The sequence below is a fragment of the Vicia villosa genome, linkage group LG2, assembly GCF_029867415.1.
Source record: "Vicia villosa cultivar HV-30 ecotype Madison, WI linkage group LG2, Vvil1.0, whole genome shotgun sequence".
Lineage (NCBI taxonomy): Eukaryota > Viridiplantae > Streptophyta > Magnoliopsida > Fabales > Fabaceae > Vicia > Vicia villosa.
In genome coordinates, this window is record NC_081181.1 from 166,754,358 (window position 1) to 166,769,629 (window position 15,272).

At 27.6% G+C, this 15,272-nt stretch overlaps 1 protein-coding gene across 1 annotated transcript; it reads left to right on the top strand.

The window, feature by feature from the left end:
- Positions 1-5,246: 5,246 nt before the first annotated feature.
- LOC131647344 (NAC domain-containing protein 92-like) lies at positions 5,247-7,612 on the top strand. Its single transcript, XM_058917245.1, has 4 exons — positions 5,247-5,383; positions 5,481-5,695; positions 6,128-6,405; positions 6,832-7,612. Exons 2-4 carry the CDS (start codon positions 5,506-5,508, stop codon positions 7,369-7,371), a joined length of 1,008 nt encoding a protein of 335 aa, XP_058773228.1. The 5' UTR covers positions 5,247-5,383; positions 5,481-5,505; the 3' UTR covers positions 7,372-7,612.
- The last annotated feature ends 7,660 nt before the right edge of the window (positions 7,613-15,272 follow it).

A 15,272-nucleotide genomic window follows, 5' to 3' on the forward strand; every position in this document is an offset into this window, starting at 1 on the left:
CCTAAAGCATGAAATCAAATGTCTCATTGTAAGGTACTCCAAGAGAAAGCCTTTGTATGTGCAAGTGAACTAACCACAAGACGAAGCAAGCATTTGACATTGGTCAAAATAAGCATTCCTTTCCCTTTGGACTTTAACCACAAGATAAGCAATAAGCAAGCATGCAAAGCAAAATGATCAGATGAATCCTTAAGCAAGCATATGAAAATTAAGCATCATATGAAGTACCAAGATCATAAGTGCTTGATATGAATCCCAAAATTTACAGATAAAGTCTCAAGTGTCAGATGAAACAAGTATCCAAGTCTCAGATGAATCAAAGTTTCAGATGAATCAAAGTCTCAAATGAATCTTCCAAGCAAAGGAAAAGCATCATAAGTATAAGTCCAAAGTTTAAACTCCACGATCATAGGATAATAACTAATAGTCCTCAAAGGCAAAGGGATTGGATCATTACTTCAATCAACATTCTTCATAATACAATGAGATGAAACTTATCATTAATCCAAAGTACCAAAAATGATCAAATGATCATTTAATGATAAGTTTGAAATGATGAAAGTTAATTCAATCAAAGTATCAATCCAAACTCCAAACGAACTAGATGAAACATCTATAAACCATGTTTGATAAAAGTTAACAAAAGTCAAACAAATCATCCATTGAAACAAAGTGAAAATGATTAGAAAGTTTTTAAAATGAATTTAAAATAGAAATAAGATGGAAAATTAAAAATATACATCAAATGATCAAATAAATGATCAAGAAAAATGTGAAAAATCAAGAAAATTATGATAAATAAGATCTCAAAATTTGTATAAAAAAAATTAAAAATGATGGAGAAATAAATAGTTTAAAAGTAATTAAAAATAAAATAAGAGAAAAATAACAAAATGTATAAAAAAAATTAATTATGAATAAAACATATGTGATAGAAAATATTTTTAGAAAATTATGGAAAAAGTTAGAAGTCAAAAATCTATTTGAAACTATTTTTAATCATTTTTGAAAGAAAATAGAATTAAAATAGAAAAAAGAAATAAAATTGCAACAGATAGGTGAGGTATCAATGCACTATTGGACATAGGATTCAAATTTTCCACTCTTGTACGCGAAGACCTTCGTCTTCTACCTCCAGCTTCCAATTTTGCAGATCATGAACTTGTTGTTTTAAGCTCTAGCAATACATGGTTGTGCTTCAACTAACATTATCGTTCATGTCTCTTTGCTCAAGAACAATTTATTTGATCTAAGCAAAGAGAAGTTGTATAAAAAGGTATGAACCCTATAAACTTCAAAGTAAAATTAAATAATCAACACAATGAATAAATGGAAAGTGAGTGAGGGCTTTTCATCAAAAGATCAAGACGAAGAGAGTGGTAACTTGCTTTTGGTGAAATGAAACTCGTATCTACTTGTTTGAAGTGAGCTTCAAGGTCTAAAAAATGGTGAGACCAAGTTGGTGCTTGTAGGGTGTTTCCAACTTCTGTAATGGTTCAAGCAACTTCAGATGATAACGATGAAGGGTTCTGGGCAAAGAATTAGGGGTTAAAATAAGCTTAAAATGAAGAACCAACTTCTAGTTTTTGGAGCTTTTTGAGAGTGATGGAGGCAGAGTTTTCGTGGCTTTCAAAGCTTCAAAATGAAAGGGAACTGATGCTTTATTTATAAGATAATGAATGAGCTCATCATATATGCTAAATGAGATCCCAATCGTGTGAACCAAGTTGAGCAAATTCTAGATCCAATCCGTTGGAAAATGAGCATGGAATGTGAGTTTTGGATCAATTCAAGTCGTTTTGTGTATTGGTGAGACACATTTTGGGGTAAGGAGCAAAGTTGCACATGATCTGGGTGGTCCCAAGTGAAGATTTCACATGATTTCAAATCATAGGCCACGATGTAAAACAGAGTTCATGCACCCACCATGTTCATGGAGGAGAATGCAATGAAAAAAAAGGGATTCAAAAGAGTGCTTGAGTTGAACATGGCATGCCAGAGAAGTTGGGGTCATAGCACTAAGAATCAGGTCTGGCATTAGGTTGACCATGTCATGGACCTAGTTTTGTGCACGAATGACCTAAAGTCCAATTCAAATTTTGAGATGCTTAGAGGGTGAATTAATGTTTGACCTCTGAATGAAAGTTATAGAGGACATCAAGAGGACCATTTGGCCTCAAGAGGCGCCCATAAAAGTTGAAAATTGAAAAAGTTATGCCCTTTTGACCAAATGGTGTGCCATACTTGATTTTAGGTCAAACCACCTTGTACCAACTTGAGATTTTTGGTGTTTTATTGCCTTCCAAGGCTCCTTCAACACCAAATGAATACCATATGAATGAGAATTGATTGGCCTTGAATCTATCTTGATTATTGCTTGAGAAAATGCATGGAAATAAACCATAAACCAAACTTGAATCACTTGTACAAATAAACCTCAATCTTGAACTTTTCTTGATCCAATGATATTGAATGAAGCTTGATCCAATGATGTCGAATATTATAATTATTATTAACCAGCGAATCACTACTTTGAGTACTCTTGTTTTTCCCTGAAGATGATGAACAATGCCCATAAGTCATGATTATGGAACCCCAATTTTCAATTTAGGTTTCATTTTAAAGAATATGGAAGGAGAACAATGAAATTAGAACTTTTCAAATCAGGGGCTTTGTTTTGGAAAAAAAACCAACGATGATGTAGTGAAAAAGAAGATGTTGAAGACAAAATGCCACCTCAGATGCCACAGGTACAATATTTGACGCCGTTTCTGAAAAATAGATAAAAATGGCCGGTATGACGTTGTTTGAATAGATAAAGAATCTAATATGTTATTTTAAAAAGAAAAAGAATCAAAATGGACTCTAAAATATAGATAAAAAACTAAGGAAAGTATTTAGAAAAAAAATATAGTATCAACTCTATTTATTTCAAACAGAGTTTGATTTCAAAAAGTACTTTCAAAACTTAAAAATAAAAAAGTCAAGATCACTATGATATAACCATTATAAATTAAACTAACTTTATGAGAAATTGTACATGAAATTTAATATTTTAACTAGAAATTCTAAATTAAAAAATAAATGTTTGCAAAGTGCTAGACGTATCCTTTTTACAGAATTTAGTGTAGACAATATCTTAATGCCCAAGATATGCTAATTCTATTGCCAAATACAGTCTTAGTTCTAATATCTTATTTATAACTTTTTTATTTTATAAAAAAATTAGATTCTTTTTTGTTGTGTAGTAGACTTTATGATTTCTCATATTTTGTCTTTTGTCACTTTCTTACTCAAAAGTAACTAGAACTCGTAAACTAATAACTCTTGTTTTGTTTTTTAGTTTCACACAATTGGTGCTTTTGAGTGGATAACAACTACAGGATGATGTGGATATTTTAGAATGGTAAAAAAGAAGGTGTACTTTTTAGGATAAATATCAACATCTAAAACAACTATTAACTATAAATATAATTAAAAAAAAAAAGTACAAAGCATTGTTAATTTGGTTTTGAGATATTTCTTCTTTATTTTTCAACTTTGAATACTATGGGCATATATTTTTTCCGATGTATAAATTTAGAGCAGAATTGATTTTAACTCAAAATCATTATTTTTAGAACACAAAAGTTCCCAAATGTGACTCCATTAAAAAGTTATATTTACACTAAATCAACTATATTTAATGTTTGAATGCAATTTTTTTTACCGCAACAAAATGTTATTTACGGTTTGTTTTAATCGGACGACTCATACAATACATTTTTAATTTTATTAAAATTATTAATTTTAAATTAAAGCCGTTTGGTTTTGATTAAACGATCAAGTATAATTCAATGTGTGAAGGCAAACTTTTATTATTTTCTTTTTGGAATTTTAATCTCCTCCAATAGGTGTTTTTACGCATTTACGATGTTAAGATGATATTAACCGTTCGATTTTGATCTATAACTCATATAAAATAACTTTAATTTTTCTAAAATTACCTATTTTAAATCAAAACCGTTTGGTCTTAAATAAACGGTCAAATATACTTGAATATTTGAATGAAAAAAATGTAAAATTTTATATAAAATATTTGTGCCCAAAAAAAAAAAGTTTAACATGCCACCTCCTAAATTATATCTGGTATCTCCATTTTTTTCTTAATTTCCAATTTGCATATAAACAAATTTGGGAGGCGACAAGAACAAATTTTTCGGTATGAATTAATTTTTTCTTATACTACTTAAAATTTTGATATTTAACGAAATTTCTGATAAATTTTAAAAAGTACTGTAATTTATTGGAAAATTTAAAATTTTTGGTAGTGTGAAAAAAAAATTTTTTTGTTGAAAATGAAATATCGGAATTTTGAAAATATCTAGTATTTTCTTAAAATTTCCGAAAAACGCAAAAAATAAATTTCAATTTTTTTAAGGGTATAAGAATAATAGCACCCACCATGAAGTATTAGATATAAGTTTTGAGGTGACATCTTGAATCATCCAAAAAATAGGGCGAGAGGACAGTTTTGAGATTGCGAACCTAAATTCCTGATCTACTCCGAAAAAAAATACAAATAAAACGGATATGTCCAACGAATTGAACATATTTTACCACCCCTTCTTTTGGACCTATTGATCTTTATCATTTTTTTTTTCAACTAATTTCATATAAGTTTTCATGAGTAACACGTATTGTTTAGATATAGTTTATAATTATTATGTTAACTAATAACATAAGATTTTTCATGCAAGTGAATGCATTTAATGAGTCCATAGTTTTAGAAGAAGAAAAAAAAGATTACCATCAGCTCCTTTAAATACACCCTTCCTTAATCTGATCTTGACAATTTAATTTTTTATTTCAAATAATAATAATAAAAAAAAGGATAATACTTATTTTATATTAATAAAAATAGCAAATGAATGAAAAACGTGAGTCTAATATCTAACATAAAATAATCTACATTCAATGTAATTTCCCTAAAAGGTTAAAAAAAATTACTAGATCAATTAAATATTTTTCTTAATCATACGCAATTTTCTACAGCTGTGACATCACGAAAAAAGCACTGTGACATAAAATAAACAGTTACGTGAAGACTCAAATTGGTGAAGTGTTCCTAGTCAAGTTTCATGAAAAAAAAAAAAAAATTAACTTCACAAAAAAGTGTAAAACGACAAGTTCCATGAATCCAAAAAACAAGAAATTTAGTATTTAAGGAGTTATGTTATGTTCCTCACACACAACACTGTCTTTTCTTAACAACCTCAAATTCCTCAAAATAATCTTTCTCTCTTCATTCTTTCTTTTCTCTTATCCTCTAATCATTTTCACACATTCTTAGTAAAATTATTGTAACTTGTTTATCATCCTTATCTAATCTTCTTGATCAAAGGTTTGTTTTTTGGAATTTATTGTGATGTTGTTAGAATTATCATAAGATGAAGTTGATGAAATTGTTATGTTTTAATTTTGTGTGTTTAATGAAACAGGAGTTAGTTTAGTTTGTGATTAATTATGATGGATGATGCAATGGAGAAAAATTCAAGTGATGAGATATTTGAATTGCCACCTGGGTTTAGGTTTCATCCAACAGATGAAGAACTCATAACTCATTATCTTTCTCAAAAAGTTCTTGATAATTGCTTTTGTGCTTTAGCCATTGGTGAAGTTGATTTAAACATGTGTGAACCTTGGGATTTGCCTTGTAAGTTTCTCTTCATATTATATCTTTGATTCCATAACTTATTTTTCCAAAACATTTACTATCAAGTTTTTTAAAACGGTCTGGTATGACTTGTTTGGTCTGCTTTCATCGTGTAACATCAAAGTTTTTCTTATAATTCTTCAAATGAATTACATCCTTAATAAACAAAAATTTATTATCTAAATTTTAAAAATAATCCGGTCTAGTCTGGTCTACATAGACGATGTCAAAGTTTTTCTTATACTTCTTCAACTCAATCGTACATCAAACATATTTTTGATGACGTTTGTTATATTTCACTGTGATTTTTATTGAAAAATATTATTTTGGTATTTTGAATTCTTTTAAGATTTCATTTTAGGCATCTAAAATTTTGATATTTTTAGAATATTTTAGGTAACTAAAATTTTTGATTTTTTTTCAATGGTGTAGGGAGGGCCAAAATGGGTGAGAAAGAGTGGTATTTCTTTTGTGTGAGGGACAGAAAATATCCTACTGGTCTAAGAACAAATAGGGCCACATGTGCGGGATATTGGAAGGCAACAGGTAAAGACAAAGAAATTTATAGAGAGAAGACATTAATTGGAATGAAGAAAACTTTAGTTTTCTACAAAGGAAGAGCTCCTAAAGGGGAAAAAACAAATTGGGTCATGCATGAATATAGATTAGAGGACACATTTTCTTTGCAAAATACATCCAAAAGAGCCATGGTAAGTCTTTTCTCCTACAACTTTTTCACTTTATCACTAACTAGTTAAATTTTTATGAAAATTTTAAATTATTTACAATCGCGTACTTACCGACGATACATTTGAAATTTTTGTTATAAAGATTGAGTGTTATCTTAAATTTTCAGAGGTCCCATATAAATTTAATATGATTTAATTATGAAAAAATAAATAGGAATTTTATTTTATTATAGTTTAAATATGATAAATATTTTATGAAGCTCTTTTTAATATAATTTAACCGTAATAAATTTTGAATCGTACAAAAGCTTGTTTTGTACACTCCCAAGAAAGATTTTGTAGGGATCTTAAAAAACTATGATTGCATATCATAATTTAACATCACAATTTTGATAAATTAGATAATTTTTTGTGTCTTTTTTAAAATTTGGTTTGGTTTATTTTCAGAGGGAATGGTCTATATGCAGAGTTTTTGAGAAAAGTTCTATAGAAAACAAAATGCAAATTCAAGATTTGGCAAGGTTCAATTCAAATGGAAAAGAACAACTACCTCCATTGATGGATTCATCACCATACAACAACAATGAAACAAAAACAACTATTGGAGATTCATCCCATGTGACATGTTTCAATGACAACAACAACATAGTTGATGATAGATTTGAAAATCCTATGTTAACATCTTCATATTCTTCAAACCCTTCCTATGATACTATTTCCCCTGTCTCATGGACCCAAAATTTGTCACACCAATCAACACAAATTGGAAATTCATCACAATCCTCAGAAGAATCCATGTTGAAGATGTTGATTGAAAATAATGAGACAAAAAATCAGAAAGATCATCATGAATGTGACTATGATGTTGACATTGACATTTCAACTATGATGTATAATAATGAAATGTTTCAAAGATCTTATGTGAATGAAGAATATTCATCAGCTTCAATGGGACATTTTGATAATGGTTGCTTATGGAGTTTCTGAAGATGAAGGATGGAAGATATTATTGTACAAAGTATAATAAAGAAAAATTAAATTCAGTTTAGGAATTAATTATATTTTTCATGTAAATTAATTGCATTTAAATTTATGTTATTCTAGAAAAATACATGAAATGAATGTATTACTAAATACTTAGTTGTATTTTTTGTATAGATTTCAAAACATGTATTGCTTGACAATTTTATAAAAGGCTCAAATATATTTTGGGTGTTTATTTTATTTATTTTTAATTTAATTTTCTCTCTTAACTTTGAAAATTTTCAATTAGGTTCTTTATCTTTTATTTGTTTTTTTGGTTTCAAAGTGGTCCTATGCTTTGGAAAAAGTATATCTATAGTGATTTTTGTTTGTTGTGAAATGGTCTTTTATTTTATAAAAGTTACACCAATTTTGTCCTATTCAAACAAAATTTAAAATTAAGGACTCAATAAAATCTAAGTTGTATTAAGAGAAATAGTTGACATTTAAAAGTGACAAAATCAAACAAAATAATAAAATAAAGGATAAAATATTATTAGCATTTATAAAATTAAAATTATAGTGGTTTGTAGTATATATATTTTTGTTTATGTTATCTTCACCTGCCTTTTCAATATGACATTATTAAATTATAGTTGACACAACGTTTGTAAACCGAAAGAAGAAGGCGAGTTGGACATTAGAGATATTGATTGTATGAATGTTTCTCTTCTCATTAAACGAAAATGGAGAATATTAACGGAGGATAAAGCGATTTGGTCAAACTTGTTTAAATTTAGATACATCAATTCGGAGGTTAAGATGTTTGTCAATAATAAAAGTGTCATAACAAAGAGTGATTCCATATGGTGGCGTGATTTAATTTTGATTAACGATTGTGAAGGATGAAAGGACCTTTCTGTTTCAGATCTGTTTCATTGCAGGGTTAAAACAGGATAATATTTGTCTTTCTGGTTCAGCAGGTGGGCGGAGAATCAAGCCATTTCAAAAGCATATCCGGAGTTGTATGCCAAAGCTGCTTTTCCGTTCATGTCCTTCGCGGAGGCAGGCTTTTGGGATGGTTTGGAGTGGGTATGGGATGCTGACTGTTGGCTGCGTGAGACAGATGAAGAAGACCGCGAATTGCTGCATTCTCTGTTTACTCAGTTACTGCAGCTTAGTGCAGAGGATCTCGGCAGAGACGTTACGTTATGGGCAACAGATGAAAAGAAGGGGTTCTCCGTTAGAAGCTGCACAACAGAATTCAGAAAAAGAGAGGAAGGCGTAGGGCTGTAACTCAACGAAAGTAGGAGTTTGAGGTTTAAATGGGAGTTGAAAGTTCCTTCAAAGGTGGGCATTTTTGCTTGGAGATTTATTTTGGGAAGGTTACCAACTAAAGACCAACTGAAGTTAAGAGGATTTTTGGTAGAGGAACTGCTGTTGTGTGTTTTGTTTTCATTCTATGGAGAATTCCAATCATCTATTTGATTGTTGTCCCTTCACAAGTAGGATATGGAACAAAGTAGGAGAGTGGTTAGGTGACGCGGTTATTTTGTCAAATGCTGAATTGAGGAATTATATGGATCACTTTGATAGAATTAAGACGGTAGATGAAAGATTAACTGTTGGGGTAATATGGCTTGCGGTTTTATGGAATTTATGGGTGATGAGAAACGCTATCTTGTTTAGAGGTTATATCTTTAACTTTGACAAGTGTTTTAGCGCTATAGTGCTCGTTTCTTGGAAATGGTTTAGGTTAGTTAATGCTTCTTCTATGGTTTATAATTTTCACTTCTGAAATATTTTACCTCTATCTTGTGTAAAGAGGTAATATTTTGGCTTTGGTATCTTTTGTGATTAAATACCATTACTTATTGAAAAAAAATATGACATTGTTAAATATTTTATAAGAACAATTTTACAGTCTATTGTAATTCTCTATCCCCAGGGAAAATTAGCCTTTGTAACGTAAGTAGAGGATACATAACTTACACAACAAAAATTTATCTTTTTCATGAATAATTTGAACATTCACAATATTAATATCTAATAATAATTCATTCAATTAGGCATGATAAATGGACAGATGAGGAATAATTATATATCCTCTATACTTAAACTTAAATTCTCGAATAATCTCCGTTATTCGTCTTAATTCAAATTCTTACCAAAGATGAAGAATCAATATTAAACGAGTTCAAATTGAGTTCAAATATCCACAGTATGTCACTATCTATGAAGTAGAATCAACTTTTTAATATAAATATTGATTTTTTTCAACACCAAATTACATTATGAATAAAAAAAATTTTAAAAATTTTTCTTAGATATATTTTAAATAATAAATTATAAATCAAAATATTAAAATATTGACAATATATTTAATCTTTTAAATTATTAAAAATAAATAATAAAAAAATGGGACAGATTCGAAGTCGAGTTCATGGTGGATATTAGTGTCTCTGTTACTCGATTTGTCCTCATATTTTGTATTTGAAAAAAATTTAAATTCAATCACACCAAATTTTTTTTCCCGTCAAATTCGAGATATGAAATATGTTGTCATGTCTACTTCCGATAAAAATTTCATGTGCACATTATTTATTTCTATTTTTTAGTAAAATATTTAACAAACACTCAATCATATTAACCCAACAATTATATATTCTTTCATCGTATTATATTAATTTTTCTCTTATGTTAAATATTCAAGTATTATTTTATATAATTTAGATATATATTGTATTTAAAAACACATTATAATATTTATAAGAGATAATATAGTACTTAAAAATGTATTATGTTTAAATAATATAATTTTTAATTTTATTTATAATAAATATTATGGAGTTTTTATTTTAATTTTTTTAAAATAAAAAGTCTATTTAGGACTGGGTTGCCCTAAACCTATTTAGGGTCGGATTTTGATAGTAATTCTCGTGCTTATATTACACACGAGCTTTTTGACCCAGCCTTAAAAAATTTAGAGCCTGTCTATTTAGGGTCGCGTAATCCTAACTCTAATGATTAAAAGTCTCACAAGTAAGGAGATTAAGTCTTTATATAAATGATAATAAAGAATATGTATTGAGTTTTTCTTTTCTTCTTCAAAGATGTTTAATAGGTTGAAATTGAAATCTCTATTAGAGATGCTCTTAGTAAGGTTAAAACAAAAATTATATTATTATTCAAATTTAATTAATTGAGTTTTGAACGTAATCATACATTAAACTTGATTAGTACTAACAAATATGGGGACCTCAAATAGTAAATGGACCTTGATTTTCCCTCTAATGAACTAGAATAATAAATAATTAGCAGATTAGATTAATTAACTGGAAAGTGCATATATCAGATCATCCATTTGATTACCAAGAATAAATTAAGACCATACAAACACTTAACCTTTTGCTAAAGGCAAAAAAGTTGGCAGCAAAAACACTAATTATATATATGTTCATTATTAAATAAGTTTTATTTTTGTTGACTAGTTGATTCATTCTACAAATTTTTCTTTAGATATTGCTTATGATTACAATGGTTAGGCACTTAAATTTAATTTATATTAAACTAGTGCTTAAAGAGATTCTTCAAATTTTCTATATTCAAACAAATATAAAGTGAGAAAAATATGGTGACCTAAATTCGAATATATTTTTTTTTTTACATTGCTAAATTGTAATTAGGATGCGGAATGAATTGGCTTGATCTAAGTCTCCTTCAACACGATAAGTCAACATACATAAATAAGTTAGATACTTGTTTTGTCAGCATATTTTCACATATTTTTATAGGATTAATCAAGATTTTAGATTCTCATTCTTTAATATGTCCGATTCATTATATTTTATCTTTTATAGGTTTTTGCAGGCGCAGAGATTATCTATTTTTTAAAAACAATTTTTAACCTTAAGGTTTATAAGACCACATGTCTGCCCCGCTCCCAGGGCCGGCCCTAGGGGTAGGCGGCATTGGCTAATATGCATAAGGATTTTCCTTATGCACCATGCATAAGTCAATTTAAGCCATTGGATCATGTTCTTAATCTAGTATTGAGTATTGAGTATTGAGTATTGAGTGGTGAGTATTGAGTTTTGAGTGATGAGTATTGAGTATTGAGTAATAACAATTGATGTTTAGAATTTGATCTAATGATCCAATGGTCCATAATAATCTATGCACGGTGCATAGATTTTTATCTATGCACGGTAACTGCACCCGGGGTAGGCCACCAAGGCTACCGCCTAGGGCCTCACTTTTATTTCTTTATTTTTATATGGCTAGTTTAGGTTAATTGATTTGTGGACATAAAAAATTAATTTTTTAAATGTTTGTAATAATAACATTCATTTATATTTATATTGTATTATTGACTAATAAATTTTAAATGCTTTTGAAGGCTTTATATCTAAGATTTTTTTAAAAAGAAGTATGAAAAAACTTTTGTTATTATGATTTTTTCAAAAAGGATAAGAAAAGTGTGTAAATAAATTAATTTTATCATCAATGGAAAAGAAAATGTTAAATTCATTACAATGATTTAGTGTGTGTTTGAAATTTGAATACAACGATTTCACAGTGAAAAAAAGTACGTCTACTAGAAGTTTCAATTAGTAGCTTCTCTATTTCTAAGTGATTCCAAATATATTATTAATAAATCATTTTCATCCTAAAATCTAAAATTAAAATATATTAATTTTATGAAAATATTTATATTTTTTTAATAAATTTTATTATAAATTTCGTCTCAGAACTCCAGATTTGTTGGGCCAGCCCTGCCTGCTCCACCTTTATTTTCTCGCGGATTGGAACAAAATTTAAATTCGTACCTTCAATAATGTTTGCTCCGATTTTTTTAGACTTTTACGAACCGACTTAAATGGATTAGACATGTTCGTTTACCGTCCCTAGTCCCTTGTCAAAATTGAGCTCAATCCAATTTAAAAATATTCTCTAATTAAATTTATGGTATTAGTAAATAATTAAGTTAACCCGTCGAGAGACTATATCAAGTTGTGGCTTCTGATCATTGGAGGATGATGTTTTCAGTCTCCCTATGATCTATTCTATTAGTAGAAAGTTGTGTTGAGTGAAAAAATTAGATGAGTAAGATCGTTGTGTATTAGATGGAGTAAACAATGGATTGAGATATAGACATTACAAAATGTCTTTGTCCCAAATCTCAATATTGTTAAAATTGTATAAGTTTAATAAACAATATACAGAAGTTTCATAATATGGTAACAATTGAATGTTCCATATTTGCAAGAGTTTTAAAAATCAATTACAATATAAAAATAGATAGATTAAAGGGACATTTTACATTGTGTATTTAAAATATATTTCATATTCTCTCTTTATCAATAATTCTTTTCAATAGTCTTTCATTAAATAAGTAAACACAACTGATAGAAAATAAAAATAAATAACGAATCTTAGTGATTTAATCCATTTTCACTCACACATGGGCCAAAGGCAAAAGACATTGCTTTATTCTACTCTTATTCTTGTTTTTTTATAGTTATTTAATGGTCCCGCTTGAAGAGTATCCACCCAAAATAATTTTTATTTATTTATAAATGTTAGTACATCATACAAAAAATATATATAATTTTTATCTTTGATTTTAAATAACAGATGATTTCCTAATTTGTTTTAAATTAAATTTTGATCTTTCACTTTATTTGAGATTGATTTTGTTGACCTGGAACAAATTTAATATATCATTCATATTAAATTTATTATTTAAACACGGTCATATCAACAAAATCAACTCCTAATGTGAATCAAAACTCAAGAAAAATAAACATTGAAGAATAAAGCTATATTTTTTAAATAAAAAGATGTAAACTGTTAGAGTTAAGTATGTTAGTTGTTATAATCAATTATAAATAATTATTAATTAGTTAATTTTATTATAATTAGTTAAAAAAATTTAATTGGTAATATTCACTTTATAAAATGTACAGTATCATGTACTAATTGTAACAATCATTTTATCATCGAATCAATATAAAATAATTCAACCATGTTATATTTTGTCTGTAAATTCTAGTTCAATTGCTAGAAACTATATTTTATCTCAACAAAACTTCAATTTTTATTAAAAAAGAATAATGAGATGAAACTTCAATTTTTTAAAAAAGAAAAGGACTATAATCAGATACCTTATATAAAAATCAAGCTTCATCAACACATAATTTGATTTGTAGGTATCCATACAACTCCACTTATATGAAGACACTTTTGCATTATCTAGTGCCTAACAAGTGCTTTTCAAAGAAGAAAAAAAAGATTATTCTAGTCAAAGTCTGTTTTGAAAGTCTTTTAACCATAAAGAAGCCAAATTATAGATGTTTGAAACTCAAACGGAAGATTTTAGTTTGCACGAATACACTGAAAGAGAAGGCTTCAATATTTTCCTCAGAGGATTAAAGGATGAAAATTACTTTTGCTTAACTAGTCAAAGAAATTACTTTTGCTTAACTAGTTCACTAACTAACTTTTTTTAACACTTTGAATATTTATACTTTTGTAAAATAAAATTCTTATTTGTAATTTTGAAGTACGATATATTTGTCATTATTTTTAATTTTTTTAATTTTTTTGTTGAATTATGAATATTAACAATTGATTTACATTATTTTGCTATTCCATTTCATTTGACACCATGAGAGCGAAACACTCCCTTCTCTCTAACCCTCTTTGACTTTTTCATTCAACACTCAACAAAAACCAAAAAAAAATTGATTTTTTCTTTACCCACCTCCCTATAGGGGTCACCCCCAGCGAAAACCCCATTTTACCTTGCTTCGGAAATGCATTTCCGAAATATTTTTTTTTCTAAATTTTCCAGACTTCGGAAGTGCATTTCCGAAAAAATCCCAAAAATTGGGATTTTGACTAATTCGGAGATGCATTTCCGAAACAACAAAAAAAAAAATCTAAAAAAAATCCCAAAAATTAATTTTAGGATATTAATTAATTCACATATCATAAATTTGATATAATTTACATATTATAAATTTGATATAATTTATGAGTATTAAATAATAATAATTATATATTTTGATATAATTTATGAGTTATGAATAATAACTATTATATATTTCTATCCTGATTCATATTTTAAAATTTAAAATAATTTTAATTAAAAAAATTAAAATAATTTCACTTACAAAATAGGTTATAATTTTTTATTTATATATTTATAATAATTGTTATATATTTATAAAAAAATGAGTGTTTTAATTTATATATTTATATAATAATTATTATATATTTATAATAATTATTATATATTTATATATTTATATAATAATTATTATATATTAATTATAAATATATTTATATATTTATATAATAATTATAAAAATTATAAAAATGAGTGTTTTAATTTATAATAATTATTATATATTTATATATTTATATATTAATTATTATATATTTATATATTATATATTTATATAAGTTAAAAATTATTTTTAACTTTAAAATTGTTTAGGAAATTTTGATTCACCTTGATTTTATTGATTAACCTTCATTTTATTGATTCACCTTGATTTTATACCTATTAATTGTATTGATTCACCTTGATTTTAATTTTTTAATAATTATTGAATTCTTTCGGAAGTGTATATCCGAAACATTCCAAGACCAATTTGGTCTTGAAATATTTCGGATATGCATCTCCGAAGACACCCCCCTCCAAAAAAAAGGTGTTTTCGGAAATGCATCTCCGAAGACACCCCCTCCCAAAAAAAAATGTGTTTTCGGAAATGCATCTCCGAAAACCCAAAAAAGGGGTGTTTTCGAAAATGCATCTCCGAAAACACCTTTTTTTCGTGTTTTCGGAAGTGCATTTCCGAAATAAGACAAATTTTGAAAAAAAAAAACGTTTCGGAAATGTATTTCCGAAGTGAGGG

Excerpts from the sequence above, each read along its gene's own strand:
- LOC131647344 (XM_058917245.1), top strand. The coding sequence starts at position 5,506 with ATGATGGATGATGCAATGGAGAAAAATTCAAGTGATGAGATATTTGAA. Across the intron at positions 5,696-6,127 it reads TGAACCTTGGGATTTGCCTT|GGAGGGCCAAAATGGGTGAG; the intron begins GTAAGTTTCTCT and ends TCAATGGTGTAG. Across the intron at positions 6,406-6,831 it reads ATACATCCAAAAGAGCCATG|AGGGAATGGTCTATATGCAG; the intron begins GTAAGTCTTTTC and ends GTTTATTTTCAG.